Raw genomic sequence first — 17045 nt, 5'->3', positions numbered from 1 at the left:
TTCTGGGAGCTCTGTTTTAAAGAGCTGGGGGTCTCTACCTCAGGACACAAGCAGCTGGTTTTAGTCAGCGTTGAGACGTGGTTTGAGGCTGTGGAAAAGCACATTGGAGAGTGTTTGAAGTTTTATAAAAATTGATCTCGAGGGCTTCCCTGGTGGCGCAGTGGTTGAGAGTCCGCCTGCCGATGCAGGGGACACGGGTTCGTGCCCCTATCCCGGAAGATCCCACATGCCGCGCAGCGGCTGGGCCCGCGAGCCATGGCCGCGGAGCCTGTGTGTCCGGAGCCTGTGCTCCGCAACGGGAGAGGCCACAGCAGTGAGAGGCCCGCGTACAGCAAAAAAAAAAAAAAAAAAAAAAAAAAAAATTGATCTCGAGTTTGTTTATTAGGACTGAGTAACACATTACTTCTGGGCTTCAGGTTTCTCTCTGTCATAGGCACACCTGGGAAAGGTCCAAGCAGACCACAAATTCTTACGTAGGGGGTTTGCCCCTGTGTTTAGGAGCACGTTCTTGTTGGTTCAGTGGCAGACTTGAGACATATGCATGTGGATTCTGAGGGACCCTCCCTCTGCATACGTATAGAGAGATGTTTCTTGTTCCACTGACCCTTCAGGATTATCTTAGCCTCCAAGACAGGTTTATGGAATAAACGGGTAAGTAGCAAAATACGTTTCAGGCTTCCTGTTTGGAGACATTTTGTCCAGCCCGGGAGAATCATGAGAAGTTCTGCTCCGGAGATGAGTGGTCTCCACGTCACTGTGCAGTGCAGCTGCCATTAGGAAAACACAATTGACTGAAGTCCTCCCCTTCAGATAGGCTTTTTCCTTCATTGTGGTTTAAGACTTTTGTAAGATTCCCAATGGAACTTAGAATTTTCTGGAAGCAGAGGGAAAATTTGCTTATGTTCAGTACCTTGATACAGAGGTTTCCTTATTCAAAGGGAACGAAGGTAATACATGGCATTAAAGAGATTTAGCATTTTAGACATCATTTTAATGTTTTTATTTGAGCCATTCCCTCCCTGTAGGAAAGGAGACAGATCCTATGTAGCTGGTAAAACCAAATTTACTCTTTTCTTACTTATACACCCATTGCCCTGACTGCTGAGCCCCACCTATCTTAAAAGGGTGTCGGTGGCCTGTTCGCTGGATTGCATGGTATCAAACTGATGCTGGAGTTTATCCTGCCTGCTCACGACATGGCTCTGGTATGTGTGTGGTTAGTGCCAGGTCTGTTCGCGTATCTTATTCTACGGCTGCTCCGTTCCACGGGATCTGTACTTTGAAAAATTTGGCCAGTTTGATTAAATGATTATAAAGAATCTTGCTAACTTGAGATGCTTAATTAACAGTGTTTCATGTGAGTGTGTTTCTCCAGAGCTGGGCTGTACTGTGCAGTACAGTAGCCACTTGAACACATACAGCTATTTAAATTAATTAAAAGTTCAGATTGCTCAGCATCCACATGTAGCTAACGATGACTACAATGGACAGTGCAGATACATCATTATCACAGAAAGTTCTAGTGGACAGCACTGCTCTAGGCTTCAGTGAGTTAATGGTGGCTGTGTTTGCCTTTATAAGTTTATAGAATAGCTGTGCCCCTGATTTGTTCCTAAGTTACTGAACAACAGGAAAGGCAAGTAACTTATAAATAGAAAAGTATGTTCGATTTATATTGGGTGATTTACAAGGAAGTTTTTTTCCACCCTGGAAACTAGGAAAAACGTAAGCGTTCTTAAGAGAAGAAAAGGTTTTTCTTTAAGCCCCTCCCAGCCATCTCTTAAAGGAGTGGGTGGTACCGGTTTTCTTTGGGGCTTTCTTGGAGGTCAGTTGAGTGTCAGGAGATCAGATTGGATGTTAGTTTCTGTGGAAAGTCAAACATAATCATGGGAATGTTGATGTTCTAATGTCAGAGTGGGTCAGCAGGTAACACAAGTTCATCTCCTTTTTGCTTTTTGTTCATTCCCACCTGCTCAGTCAGATTCTTTAGAATGATAATGTGGTTTGGCAGGTATTCAGTTAATGAATCACTTTTTGCCTTATCCCAGCCGGCTGGCAGAGGGTTGACGCCCTATGCTTTGTCAACCTCATCTGCCCTAAAAATGTTCTCAGCATAGCCGTATGGAATATCTGAGGGCAGAATTTCTGTGGTGAGGAGAACCTCATATGGCATTTAGGAGAAATATATTTTTGATTAGGTATTGATTAGTAATGTTACTCACCTGCTTGGACTTAAAAGAAATCCAGTCTGTGCAAGTCCGTTGGGTTACATTTGTAAGGAAAAGAAACTTCTGCTGTGCTGAGCCTTAGTGTGAGGTAGCAGTGCCCCGAATCTAGTCCATAAGGCCCCTCTAGGGAAGCCAGGTGCAGGTCGGGAGCAGAGGTAGAAGAGTTGGAGGAGAATAGTAGAAAGTTCTATGATAGAGGAAACATTAAAGCATCTGTTGCCTGACAGTTTAGATCAGTTATACAGATACTTTTTCAGTATGTTCACTTTATATATATATATTTCTCATTTCCATACAAATAAAGACTAAAACCATAAGAAAAATCGTATATGATAGAGAATATTAACAATTGAAATGATCTCCGATTCGGGCCATTTTTTGGTTGATGTGTGTATTTGTGTCTGATGGGAGGAATCAAAGCGATGTTATGCCCTCCTCCCATCAGAGTGCTATGTCTTACTCAAAAGAAAATCTTTTTACTGCCTTCTGCCTTTGTTTAGGCTGAAAGTGAAGAAACCAAGGAGCGTCTGTTTGAATCCATGCTCAGTGAGTGTCGGGACGCCATCCAGGCCGTTCGGGAAGAGCTCAAGCCAGATCAGGTAGGACTCTGAGCTGAGCCATGGGCTCTTGTTCTGGGCTGAGGTCCTCTTCAGTCTGTGTGTCGCATTCTCAGTGCACTGACTCTTAGCCACCGTTGTATATAGGTGTGATTGGCTAATGAACAACAGAAGCCTCTTCTGGGCTCCATCAGGTTGAGAAATTCTTTTGTCTATCCTGTTTCTCCTAATGGTTTCACGTATTACCTGGTAAGCTTTGATCTCAAATTCATATCTCCAGGTGGATTTCTCCAGTGCTCCCTTTCTCTAATAATATCACTGTGATTCATTCAGGCATCTAGGCTGAAAACCTCAGAACCATTTTTGTCTCTTTATTCCCTGTCACCAAAAACCCTGTTTATTTTGCCTTTGTAATTTCTCTCGCCTCTTGTCCATTCCACCTGTTTCTAATAAGCCCTTTATATTATGCCTGGACTACCACAAAAGTCTCCTGATTGCTTTTCCTATCTTGGTTTCAGTTTGGTTTTCCAGACCTTTTTGCCAGAAGAACAGACTGAACCTCTCCAGATCCTATTTCACTGCCTACTTGTGAAAAAAGCCCAGTGATTCTCTGAGGTCTAGAGCAGTGGTCGCTAAACTTCTATGATCATGCACCCCATAAGTAAAATCGAGCATTTATCTCTGATAACATTTATTTGTAAATTATATACCTTATTATTCAACTGATTTGTGATATAGAAAATGTATTAAAATAAAGTTTTTAGAATTGAGATAGATATAAATAGAAGTTCTAGTTTTCTTCTTATACCCGTACCCTGAGGGTTATGTACACCCTGCTTTAGATACCACAGTGTCTAGCAAATACAGTTCAAACTCCTTGAGCTGGTATATGAGCCTCCGCTGGGTGTTTCTAGCCTGTTTCCAGTGTTGTACTTGGCTACTTCCCTCTGAGTCTTCTGCCTCAGGCTCTTGTACTCACTGTCTTACTGTGCCTGTCCCACTACAGTGCATTCCTTACACTGTTGTCCTTTCCCCCCTCCTCACACCTGGCTTCTTCCACTCCCTTTTCACCTGTCCAAACGCTGGCTGTCTTTCAAGATGTGGCTCATAGCTCACTGTCTCTGAGAAGCCTGCCTATACCATCCTCACCCACATCTCTCCATTTTCCAAATATCTGATCCTTGCAGCTATAATTTTTGTTTGATAGTTAATCAAGCATTGCCTTTTTTAAATCAATTAATTAATTTAATTTTGGCTGCATTGGGTCTTCGTTGCTGAGCACGGGCTTTCTATAGTTGCGGTGTGCGGGCTTCTCATTGCAGTGGCTTCTCTTGTCGCTGAGCACGGGCTCTACGCATGTGGGCTTCAGTAGTTGTGGCACACGGGCTTAGAAGTTGTGGCTCGTGGGCTCTAGAGCACGGGCTCAGAAGTTGTGGTGCACGGGCTTAGTTGCTCCACGGCATGTGTGATCTTCCCAGACCAGGACTCAAACCCGTGTCCCCTGCATTGGCAGGCGGATTCTTAACCACTGCACCACCAGGGAAGTCCCAGTCAAGCACAGCCTTTTAACATTTTGTGTATTGTTTTATATTTACCTTCTCGTTACATTTTTTTAAGACTATAAGCATATTAAAAGTAACTATATATTTCTTTAATCATCTGTCGTAGTACCTTCTGTATGAAATATTCAATAAATGTATGTTGGGCTGTAGTCGCATGTTTCCTCCTCCAGTAAAGCAGCCTTTATATATTATACTTCCCTTGATTCATTTAGCAGGTACATACAGAGCCCCAGCCTCATCATTCACTTTGAATTCACAGCAGCTGAATTTAGCAGACAGCTCACAGAATGTAATGAATATGGTGATAGCAAGGTGTTCCTGTTGCTGCTGTAACATTACCACAAACTTAGTGGCTAAAACAACACAAGTATATTATCTTACAGTCCTGGAGGATGGAAGTCTAAAATGAGTTCGTAGGGCTGCATTCCTTTTGGAAGCTCTAGGAGAGAATCCATTTCCAGTATTCCAGAGAGTGCACTTTCCTGCATTTCTTGCCTGTTGTCCCTTCCTCCATCTTCAGAGCCAGCAGCATGGCGTCTTCTCTCCTGTCTGACCTCTGCTTCAGTCCCAGTATCTTCTCTGTATTGTTGACCCTACTGCCTCCCTCTTATAAGGAGTCTATGTTTGTGTTGGCCCCCCCCTGGATAATCCAGGCTAATTGAGAGATCCTTAACTTCATCACATCTGTAAGGTCTCTTGCCATGTAAGGTAACATCTTCACAGGTTCCTGTTAGGATGTGAACATCTTTAGAGGCCATTATTCAGCCAGCCACAAAGGCAAGAGCTAACAGCACAAGGCATAGAACTTGGGTCTAAGACACGGGTCTTAAAATGGAACCGAGGACCATGGACTGTCTGCCTTAATGCTTTGGGTCTGAACACTGGACGCAGTGGACAGGAAGCCTTACTGGCCATTACTCTGAATCCTCTTATTCAAGTCTGATTTTTAGATGCCAGTGGCAACTGAGTGACCCTGTCATTCTAGAATATATGCAGTAGACCTCTGATATTTGAGGACCCTTAACTTACTAGAGTCCATGCCTGTATTCCAGGGCACTTGGGGGACCACGTCATTAAATGAAATGGTCAACCTAGAGGGGTGGGATAGGGAGGGTGGGAGGGAGGGAGATGCAAGAGGGAGGGGATATGGGAATATATGTGTATGTACAGCTGATTCACTTTGTAATACAGCAGAAACTAACACACCATTGTAAAATAGTTATACTCCAGTAAAGATGTTAAGAAAAAAAAAAAATCGAGGTGGTCAGAGCCAAGGATAGGATCAGCCATTTTATCTTTACCTTTTCACTTTCTGCAGAAACAGAGAGATTATACCCTTGAAGGGGAATCGGGGAAGGTATCTAATCTTCAGTACCTGCACAGGTAAGGGTTGTGATGTTTTTACTTTTTAACATTGTATGATGTATCTTTGGAACAAAAGAGTATATATAATGTTTATGTACATTATAATTTATTGATACATACTAAAATCTGAATGCATCTATTCACATTTTATCATATGAGTTTTGAATTTGTATATTATTCTAATATACATATAATTTAAAATTTTTATACAGTGTAAGAACTAGAATACAGCCAGTAACTTTGAAGCTCCTTGTGGCCCCACCCTTGCTGATTCCTCCCCCTCTTCTGGAGCTAACCACTGTCCTTCCTGTGCCAAGCTCCCAGAGTGACTCTCCTCTGTGTTCTGAATGTTTTATATTGTCCCTTTTATATTTGAGTTCAATTTCAACTCAAGTTTACTTCCATCTAGAGTTTATTTTTGAGTGAGGTAAGGATCTATTTCACCTTGTTCCATGAGGACAATGGATTAGTCCAGTGTATGATTTATTGGCTGTTCTGTCCTTTCCCCACTGATCTGCAGGAATACATTCCATTTTCTCCTTGCGTGCTCTTTTTTTCTGGACTCTCTTCTGCTCTGCTGATTTATTTGTCTGTACTAACACCAGCACAGTGACTTACTATAACTTTATCATAAGTCTTGGTATCTGGTCGAGCAAGTTTTCCCCACTAGGTTTCTGCTCAGGCACATCTTGACTGTTTTTCTCCCTTTGCTCTTTCATATGCATTTTTAAATCACCTTGTCAAGTTTAAATTTTTTAAGAGGTAGATCATTTTGTTTCACAGGAGAAAGGAGGAAGAGTGACATTTTTCGAACTTCCTGGGGAGAAATAAAATTCCACTTCTCCTCAGATTCTCTTTCCATGTGACCTTGAAATTTTAATTTCTTAGTCACTGCTTATAACTTTTTAGTGAACCTGGCTGTATTTTCAGTCATTCCCGTGCCCCCCCTCCCTCTTTTATAAAAAAAGCAAAACCATAAAAACTCCTCTCCCTGCCTTAATCTCCGTTCTTAGGGGATTTGGTGTTATGTGAATGTCAAATTGACGGCTAGATGACTCGGGTGCACAGAATATCAGCAAGAACGGCCCTTAGCCGTCTTCTTCAATAACCTAAGGAGAAAGATGAGGCTTCAGGAGGTTAGGGGACATGTTGGTAGTTAACAACCGTAACAAGGCAGAGGCAGTTGATCAACTTCCTAACCTTGAAAGACCCAGAGAGCTTCAGCAGGGCTCAGGAAACTTTCAAATTGTGAAGCCCCTTGCCCTTGGATCCATTCTCCCACTTCCACATGTAGCTAGTATCAGGATCATAATCAGTTAGGATCGGAAGCCAGCTTTGGGGTAAATTGAAGTCGAGAATCAGGTAGCTCTTGTATTTTAATAAAACTCCTGTATTTTAATAAAGATGTATCTGGACTCCTATACTACTCTGAATAATAGTTACTTTATTTTGAGAGTTTGATTTTTCTACAGAGCTTTAGAAAAAACCATCTCATGACCTTTCCTCCCATTTCTCAGAAGCATCCACTTTTGGGAATTCCCTGATGGTCCAGTGGTTAAGACTCCGAGCTTCCACTGCAGGGGGCGCGGGTTTGATCCTTGGTCGGGGAACTAAGATCCCACAATCTATGCAGTGTGGCAAAAAAAAAAAAAAAAAAAAAAAAAAAAAAGGTGGCAGCAGCCACTTTTAATTCTTTTTTTTTTTTTTTTTTTTTTTTTTTTTGCGGTACGTGGGCCTCTCACTGTTGTGGCCTCTCCCGTTGCGGAGCACAGGCTCCGGATGCGCAGGCTCAGCGGCCATGGCTCACGGGCCCAGCTGCTCCGCGGCATATGGGATCCTCCCGGACCGGGGCACGAACCCATATCCCCTGCATCGGCAGGCGGACTCTCAACCACTGCGCCACCAGGGAGGCCCCTTTTTTTTTTTTTTAATATTATTTATTTGGTTGCGCTGGGTTCTAATTTCGGCAGGCGGGCTCCTTAGTTGTGGTATGCGAACTCGTAGTTGCAGCAAGCATGTGGGATCTAGTTCCCTGACCAGGGATTGAACCCAACCCCCCTGCAAGGGAAGCGTGGAGTCTTACCCACTGCGCGCCACCAGGGAAGTCCCTACTTTTAATTCTTTTAACAAATTGTTTTGGTATTTACCTCCATGTCTCTAAATGACATGAGTTATGTTGCTACTTGTTGATTTTTGGCTTTCAGCGTTTCTTACCACTTTCCCCTACAGCCTTCTCTCACCAATTCTACTCCCGCTCTTCACCCTGACCCCTCTTTGACTTCCCATCTGACTCCTACACAGGCTTCCTCATTTCCAATGCCATTAAATTAATTAATTAATTATTTTGCCGCACCGCACAGCATGTGGGATTCTAGTTCCCTGACCAGGGATCAAATCCGTGCCCCCTGCAGTGGAAGTGCAGAGTCCTAACCACTGGACCATCAGGGAAGTCCCGATTTTAATTTCTAAGAGCTCATTTGTGTTCTTTGAATATTATTTTAAAACAGTGTCTCATTCTAACTTCACACCCACAAAATCTTCACTTTCTGAAATTATTAATAATAGTTGTCTAAAGTTTTCTTCTCCCTACAAAGTTTGGTTCTTCCAAGTTGCTTTTTTCCCCCTCTCAGTCTTGGCCCCTTCTGTCTTATCAGAGGTTTTCCTTAAGTGTCTGGTGATCCTTGTTCATCCACTCCTGTTAAAGACTGTGTGTTGTCTGTTGGGAGCTCTTGCATGGAGCTCCTCAGCTGTGGCTTCACTGTAGGCGCTCTGGGTCTGCGTTTCACTGAGGACCCTGACTCCAGAATCTTGAAGGGTTTTTTCTCTTGGGCTGGTCAGATCCTCAGAATATATCAAGCTGTTCTTATTCTGGAAGCCGAGTAGGAGAAGAATGCTAGGAGGTCAGCCCTCAGAACTTGACAGTCTCTTAACCCCCCTGGTTCATTATGGAGCCCCTGACCTCAGCTGTGCCTGTATCCCCTGTCCCCAGGCCTCTTTTATATCCTCCCTCTCCCAGGATGCCTCCAGCCTCTGCCACAGTAAGATGGGGATCTAGAGACCTAAACACTTCTTAAGCAAACTTAAATAGTTACCATGTTTTTAATCGCCAAATATTAAAGGACTTTCCAGATGGTACAGTTAAAATAAGCAGGCATCACGCATAGTCTCCGGTATATACACACATTTAATATGCATAACCCTCCAAAGAGACTGTCCCTCGGTATTTTCTGAGAAGAGAAGGTCATCAGCTGAACAGGAGCAGCTGTTGTGCATGTACGCTGTCCCTGTAGTGTGGGCCAGGCAGATAACTAGTCCTTGTTCCAGGGACTAGCTTGCCATCCATTAGCCATCTTAAGGACCAGCAGTGTCCTCTGAAATTAGTAGCTCTCTGGCTCTTTAATAAAGATACAGAGAGGGGCTTCCCTGGTGGCGCAGTGGTTGAGAGTCCGCCTGCCGATGCAGGGGACACGGATTCGTGCCCCGGTCCGGGAAGATCCCACATGCCGCAGAGCGGCTGGGCCCGTGAGCCATGGCCGCTGAGCCTGCACGTCCGGAGCCTGTGCTCCGCAGTGGGAGAGGCCACAACAGTGAGAGGCCCGCGTACCGCAAAAATTTTAAAAATTTAAAAAATAAAGACACAGAGGATATAATTCAAGCTAAAATCAGATTTTGTCATAAGGTTTCATACTGGTCCCCTGCAGTTAGCCACTGAACAGCAGCCAGAATTGAAGGCCCTTGGAGCTTGAGGCCCAGTTCGGAGAGCCCTGCGGTATGACATGCCCTCACCCCCATAATCCCCTAGGGCAGTCCCAGCTTGTGGTCCAGTGCTCTTCCCAGAACATCAGCTTCCCTCGTCATAACCTGAGCTGACATGTGGTCCATTCCAGCTACCTGACTTACATCAAGCTGTCAACAGCAATCAAGCGGAACGAGAACATGGCTAAAGGCCTGCAGAAGGCAGTGCTGCAGCAGCAGCCGGAGGATGACAGCAAGCGCTCCCCCCGGCCCCAGGACCTGATCCGGCTCTATGACATCATTCTTCAGGTGACCCTGGAGGGCTGGGAATGCAAGAGCCTGTCCTGTGTTTGTGTTGGACACAGATGACTGAGCTTTGCATAGCGAAAGGGCTGTGACAGCCAGGAGCTGTTAGCGTCTCGATAAAAGATAGAGGTCTTGTTTTCGTGCCATTTTAGCCATCCGTGAGCCCGATATTCAGACGTGTTGATGTGTAGACACTTGTAAACCACAGGTATTCACTGAGCACTTCCCCTCTGCAGGGTGGTCTCCCGTATGCTGTGGAGCATCCTGGGACCTGAGGCCACTCTGCCTCGGCCCACTGGGAGCTCACCAGTGAGTAAGGTTGTGAGACCCCTACACATCTGCACTTACTCGTGTAGATGCCACAGGAGTGGGCTGTCTGAAATGAGAATTCAGAGCCGGAGAAATCCCCTCTAGCTGAGAGGGTCCAAGAAGTCTCTGAAGGAGGTGGAGTGTGACTGAGAGAGAAAGGACACGTGGGCTTTCAGCGTCAGAGAGGAGGGTGGAGGTGACACCAGATGTGGCTGCTGCTGAGTCACGCGTCACAGACTTTTTCCCATTATTTGAAGCCTAGACTCTTTCGTTTTGCCCATGTCTGTTCTCACAAGTCTTCTGTCAAACTGTCAGTGCGAGGCCTCCTCTTCATGAGTTTTCTTGTTGCATCTGTTGTGCAGAATCTGGTGGAATTGCTCCAGCTTCCTGGCTTAGAGGAGGACAGAGCCTTCCAGAAAGAGATAGGCCTTAAAACTCGGGTCTACAAGGCTTACAGGTAAGTGCCTGCGGGACAGACAGGGCTCTCCTCTACCATCCAGTGGTTCTAGAAGCCTTGGGAGTACGTCCCTGGAAGGTTGGGTATGTGATCAGAGAGCAGTTAGCCCAGCGTGTTCAAGGGAAGTTTCAGGTTGTGGCTGGGAGTTTCCAGTGCAGTTTTGCTCTTTGGAAAGGTTGGGGGAGCTGGAAAGCACATACATTACCTGTCTTCTCCCTTCCCTTTCCTTCCTCCTCCCAGTGGAAAAGGGATAAGTGTTGGAAAAAGCGTTAATTAGCAGAACCAGAGCAGCTGATTCAGGGAGACTGAACTGAGTTGGGAGAAAGCTCAGTGTCTCAGTTTCTTACATGCACCGTGCTATTTGTAACTTGGGAGTGGACTGTGTAGCAACATGGGGTCTAGACAGAATGGCTCAGTAGAGCCCTGAGTGCTTTTGCCCTTCCTTTTCTGGCCCGCCTGCCCCTGCGCTCTCTGGCTCCTGCCAAAGGCCAGCAGCGTGCAGGCTCTGTTGATCCCAGCAGAGTAATTGCTGTTAGGAAGAGGTTTGTTTCTTTGGATTTGGTTTTTGAAAGACATGTGCAGAGGTGAACGGTTGCGACCTCGATGTGTGGGCAGTTGTGGGTGGGATTTATATCTGGGCAGCCTCCCTCCTTCCTGCCTGTCTCCAGCTTCCTCCCTGTGCCTTTTGGGAATTACCTCTTTTTTGCAGAGCCAACAGTAAGTAAAAGACAGTGGGTCAGCTTTGGACCTACACTTGTTGGCTCCAATTTCGGGGACAAGTCTGCAGGTTAGGCTGGCAAACTGGAACAGTGAGAACGGTGGGATCTCCCATCCCAGGTAGTGAGCCTGAGGTTAAGAAACTTTACAATTTATTTAGCCTAAACAGCAAGGAAAGCCTTGATCTTGGGTGATTTTTGCTTAAGAACACTGTGGCTCTTTCCTTCCCCATCAGGTGTTTCTTCATCGCTCAGTCCTATGTGCTGGTGAAGAAGTGGAGCGAAGCCCTTGTCCTGTACGACAGGGTCCTGAAATACGCAGATGAGGTGAATTCTGATGCCGGAGCCTTCAAGAACAGCCTAAAGGTGAGCTGTTGTTCTCTCTTGTTTTCGAAGCCCTGAGCACTTTTGCTGTGAGGCTGCGACGCCTTCCCAGACTGGTCCTGCCTGGTCAGCCATGGCATGTGGTACATCCCTGAGTGCCCAGGAGCTGCGGAGTGCAGCTCATGGCAGCATTCCAGGCCCGAAGAGGACTCGGGTACCAAGAGGGACGGCCTTCCTCTGGTTAAAACCACCCTGAAGTACTGTTCTCAGACTCGGCTACATGTTGGAATTGCCAGGGAAGATTTTTAAAAGGTGGATGTCCGGGTTCCACCCTCAGAGATATTGGTTCTAATTGGTGTTGGATCTGGTATGAGCATTGGGGTCTTTTAAGCCCATCAGTTATTCTAATGTGTAGCCAAGTTGAAAACCACACAATGTGTGCCTGGACCAGCAGCAGCAGCATTTGGGAGTTTGCTAGAAATGCAGGTTCTCAGGCCCCACCCCAGGCCTGCTGAGTCAAAAGTGCGTTTTGGCAAGACCCCCAGGTGACTTGGGTATATATCAAAGCTTACATGCTGATCTGGTTTGATTTAGTGATTGTTGAATGGCAGCTAGCTTTTTAAGCTTGTGGACTGCTGTGAGGTTATAGATTCTTAAAGCACTGGTCCAAGGAATCCAAGTGTGTTTTATAAGTAGAGACTTTAGAAAAGCGGGCTAGGGTTACTGTTCCTAACACTGTCACAGGCAGTGTGAGAGGGGCTGCTGTTGGGGCACTCGTGTCTGCTGGGACCAGCCCTGGGCTCGGGGGTGGAGGAGAACTCTGGTTTCTCCCTTCGGAGAGCTTGTGGTTTTGCTGCAGCCATGGGACTTGCATAGGACCCACCTGTGAATACAGAAGAAGATAGAGGGTGAGGTCAGAGAAATAGGAAGGAGTACATGGGAGGCGGCTGTGGGCAGAGGGTGGGCTGGCGAGTGTAGCAGCGTCATCTGGTAGGGTGTCGTTGGAATGTGGAGACAAACCAGTGTGGATGGCTTATCTCCGGAGAGAAGTAAGAGGCATTTTACAAAAGCCCATCTGACCTAATGTGACGGCTGGTTTCAGGGGAAAGCGTTAGGGAACAGAGGTGTAGGGGATTCAGCAGTATCCAGACCTAGTCAGATCTTTCCCAATTTGCCGAGTAAGAGGCTGAGGCAAGAGAATGGCATTGCCCTTGTAGAAGGGGTCAGTGGGTGGGGACTCAGGCCCTGGAGCCAGCCGTCCCGAGTTCTGAAGCCCCGCCCTACTGCCACGGGGAATGTGACTGGACACATTCTTTGGCCCCTCTCATCTGTAAAATGCAAGTACAAACTATCTCAGGATTATTGCGAAGATGAAATGAACGATTATGTGAACTACTTAGAGCAATGCCTGGCACATAATGCATTTAGTATATGATAAATTTATTAATATTATCATTGTTGTCATTATTATTTCCAGGCAGTATTACTAAAGCCATGGCATAGATTTCCCCCTTTGAAACAGGCTAGTTTTTGTGTGTTGTTTCTTTTAATAGGGAGACCATTTTAAAAAGTCTAAAATTCATGAAAATACCAGTGGGGTCACTTAGCTCAGGTTAGTGTGGTGCGTTTCTCTGGCCTGACTCCAGCTCACGAGTCCCCGTTTTCCACATTGTTACAGGACCTGCCTGACGTGCAAGAGCTCATCACGCAAGTGAGGTCGGAAAAGTGCTCTCTGCAGGCGGCCGCAATCCTGGGTGAGCCGCCTGCCTGTCCTCTGCGGCCTGTCTTCTCAGACTCCCCTTCACTGCTGCCCCTCTTCTCTCCCACCCCCTATGCCACTGTTTTAAGATTGAAAGGGGCTGTTTTGGTTAACCTGTAAGCAGTTTTCTCCTGCCATTCCTTCTGCCCCATTGAGGCATCAGGTTATGTGGAAGAATTTAGAGAAACGCTGTTGCGCTGTCCGTTCTGCCTATCAGTGTCTTGCATTCGACGGTGCTTGCTTCGCTGGGCCGACCACATTGGTCTGGGGTTAGTTGTCTGTTATCTGCACTACTTCTCTCTGAGTTTGGACTCAGGAGGCAGAGGGCTAACTCCCCACAGATGGGCTACTTTTGCTCTTAGGATTTAGAACCCAGACGTGTGATAGGTGTCATTCGTGACTATGGTGTGTTATAAGTCCCTGTTCTTACTGAATCCTGTGAAACTTTCAGATACAAATGATTCCCACCAAACAGAGACCTCTTTCCAAGTCAAGGACAATAAGGTGAGTCTGGGCTGTGGCTTGAGTCTGGGCTGTGGCTTTTGAGGAATAAAAAGGATTCATAACTTACTAGGAATGTGTACTCATTTGTAGAACGAGGACCCTAAATTTCTAAGTGAACACCCTACTTCCCTCCTTTTACTCAGGACCTGAAAGCTGCCTATGTAAGATTTGTTAGGTGTCATCTAGATGGTCCCAAATAGAGTTAGGAACCTGCTGTGTGCCCTGGCTAGGAGCTGTGACTTGGACATCGGACAGGCTTATACCTCAGTCCCAGCCCACCTCTCTCAACCTCTCTAGATTTCAGTGATTCTCAACTATAAAATGAGGACATGAAAGCCCCTCATAGGAGGTTTGTGGGCATCCAGTGAGATAGCACATATAAGCTCTGAACTGGGTGCTCGGCCCGTAGTGAATGCTCCACCAGTGGGCTGTGATTAACATCTGGGTTCCTGCTTTTGGTTTGACTTCCAGCCCCTGGTCGAACGGTTTGAGACATTCTGCCTGGACCCTTCCCTCGTCACCAAGCAAGCCAACCTCGTGCACTTCCCGCCGGGATTCCAGCCCATCCCATGCAAGCCTTTGTTCTTTGACCTGGCCCTCAACCATGTGGCTTTCCCACCCCTTGAGGACAAGTTGGAGCAGAAGACCAAGAGTGGCCTCACTGGATATATCAAGGGCATCTTTGGATTCAGGAGCTAACCAGGCTCTTCCTTGGGGGCAGGGGGAGATTCTGACTCTTAATCTGTATTGTGAGAAAACCCCAGCAGCTTCCATGATATTAAATCCAGGTCTGCATTGGCCCAGGGCAGAAGTTTAACATCCTCAACCCTGCATTCCTATGTCTTGTGTGTTTGTACACTTCCATTCTTAACCAGGGTGCTAGAAGGGCACCCTGTTGTCTTCTGATAAATATGTGCAGGGTCCTGTGTCCGTCCCCTGGAGGAGGGGCCCCTGCCGTCTGGTCTCACGTGAGCCTTTGGTCAGTAATGTGGTCGTGGGGGTCCACACCAGGCACAGATTGGGGCTGAGAATGTTTTGTCGTATTTCTTCAGTACCATGGATTTGAAATGAACTCATTCTTGCTGTGAGCATCCAGAATCCCTTGAAGAGTTTGTCCGTGACTAGGAAACATTGGCAGCCTTATTCCCCTTCACCTCCAAGTGAAAGTTAAGAAGTTTCAGAACAAGCAAAGAGCTCTATTTTTAGAAGAAATATGTTACACTCAGAAATGATGAAAACAAATCTTATATTAAAAGGCAAAGATGCTGGATACTGTGCCCATTCTTTGCACATCCTCATTCACGTCTGGTCCCAGCTTTCTCCTCGGGAACCTTGTTGCAAGATCCTGTCATGTCATGTGGATCCTGACTTCCTGGCAACGTGGGTATGTCTGATGCCTGATACGAGTGATGGAGGCACTGTTTCTAATAGAGAGTTCCCAACCTGTAATTTTTAGATGCCACTATATTTTCATCACTTCCTTTCCTTACCCTTTATTTTTTCTTCGTCACTCGTTTTTATTTCTATTATAGTATCAATAATAGGAGTCACAAAAGTAATGTCAGAAAGCAAGGAATAAAAGTGACTTAAACATGAGATGCATGAAACCCTCTGTGGGCTCAGAGGTGCCTCTGTTTTCCCAGTGAGCTGCAGAGGAAATCGCCAGAAGTTAGGAGAGGGTGGTGGGAAGACAGATCAGATGTGTCTCTTAGACTTGAGCATTGGCAGGGGCTTTCGAGATGCTCAGAGATAAGAACTCTTCTCCCCCCAGGATTTGCTTTGGGTCAGAGAGTCTCAGAAAGCTGATCTTTTTAAATTTTAATTGAAAGTTTCATCATTTCATCATCTGTGCCATGCAATTTAGGGGTATCTTTCTTTCCTCTCTCCCTACCTCCTTCTGAAGATACAGCACAGATGATCTTAGGTTGAGGTCCTGGATTTTGGTCCTGAAGGCCCGGTCAGTGTTCCTGATGGGCTGGGGGAGTGCCGGGGCCCTTCGTTCTCCTCCTCACCCTCATCCCGCTATCTAGTGCGCTTGGCAGCACCAGGGCTGTGGTCCAAGGTTCTTCATCTCCCTCACCTCATTCTCACGCTGACCTGGGCTGCAGCCACAGCTGGGGTGTCCTCCAGCGTCAGGAAGCCAGTTTGAGGCCCCACTGTGCAGGCGGTCCTCCAGTCTGCTTGTGCCAGTGTCTGTGGCACTGTAGGGGTGTGGCCGGGGCTGGAGAAGCTCTGTCTGTCCTCATCTGGGAAGATGTCCCTTTGTCTTGCTCCTTCCAGCCCTTCCTATTCTCTTCAGAGTGCCGGCATACGGGGGCGGGGGGAGCCAGAATCCCGAGTCGATCATTTTGAAGATTTTCTAAGCTTTCTCTTTCTCATGAAAAAGAAACACACCAGAAGTTCCCCTCCACCTGGTGTCCTTGCTGGCTGCTCTGAGGAGCAGTGACTGTTGTCAGCCAGTGAGGCCATGACAAGATGTGATTAGTATCAAAACGCATATTTACCTAAGAAGAAAGACCTGACAGAGCCGAGGTCTCACTTAGCTCGCACATCTCTTCACCTGGAATCCCCAGACGTTAAACAGGCTGTGATATGGGAGACAGGACGCCAGAAGCAGGACCCCGTCCTGTCCTCAGGCCTGGGAAGTGGCTATTGCAGCTCATGGGAACGGGTTCAGAGTCAGGCCCCAGGGAGCAGCACTCTTGGCTGGATGGGTTCACAGAATGAAACTGCAGAGGCCACCCGGTCCCTCCTTCCCAGGGAGCGGAGGGCAGGGAGCTCTGCCGGTGTGAGGAAGGGTTGTGAACAGTCGCTTTGCTTTGGGTGGGTCCTGCTGTTTTGGCTCTCATGCCTCCCACAGGGTGGGCTGTGGCGTGGTCAGCAGGATTTGACCCTGGAAGAGTCTTCTGTCTCCCCAGATCCAGAGAGGAGGAGCGGAAGCTCAGTTGAGTCTACGTTTTTTAGAACATGCCTGAGGGCTGCTGTGTTAATGGTTTTTTACACTTCTTACCTGTTGGGTAGTGATGGTCTTGATCTGCAGAAACGTTAAGAGTTCAAAGCCCCACGAGGTGAACGCTCTGCGTACAGACTTAGAGAATGAATGCTGAGCCTTGGATGGGAAAGACATGATTTGGCCAAGTTCGTTATCCTTAACTCTGCTGGTTCTGTCGGAAAAAGCAACGTAAGGCAGTTGGAGCTGGACAGGCTCTCCACTGCTCAGTCT

General features: G+C 46.6%; 1 protein-coding gene across 1 annotated transcript in view; it reads left to right on the top strand.

Annotated features, from left to right (window-relative positions):
* The window catches only part of SRP68 (signal recognition particle 68), a 30375-nt gene extending 14957 nt beyond the window's left edge, over positions 1 to 15418 (top strand). Inside the window, exons 9-16 of the mRNA XM_081219297.1 lie at positions 2729 to 2827; positions 5666 to 5730; positions 9600 to 9756; positions 10425 to 10519; positions 11472 to 11601; positions 13238 to 13313; positions 13770 to 13822; positions 14294 to 15418. Of these exons, the coding sequence (XP_081075423.1) occupies positions 2729 to 2827; positions 5666 to 5730; positions 9600 to 9756; positions 10425 to 10519; positions 11472 to 11601; positions 13238 to 13313; positions 13770 to 13822; positions 14294 to 14521 (903 nt within the window). The 3' untranslated portion in view covers positions 14522 to 15418. The remainder of the gene's footprint in view (positions 1 to 2728; positions 2828 to 5665; positions 5731 to 9599; positions 9757 to 10424; positions 10520 to 11471; positions 11602 to 13237; positions 13314 to 13769; positions 13823 to 14293) is intronic.
* Positions 15419 to 17045: the final 1627 nt, after the last annotated feature.

The sequence above is a fragment of the Mesoplodon bidens genome (genome assembly GCF_964165515.1).
Source record: "Mesoplodon bidens genome assembly, chromosome: 19".
NCBI lineage: Eukaryota > Metazoa > Chordata > Mammalia > Artiodactyla > Ziphiidae > Mesoplodon > Mesoplodon bidens.
The sequence above is the reverse complement of the archived record's forward strand: the minus strand, read 5'-3'. Positions and strand labels throughout refer to the sequence as shown.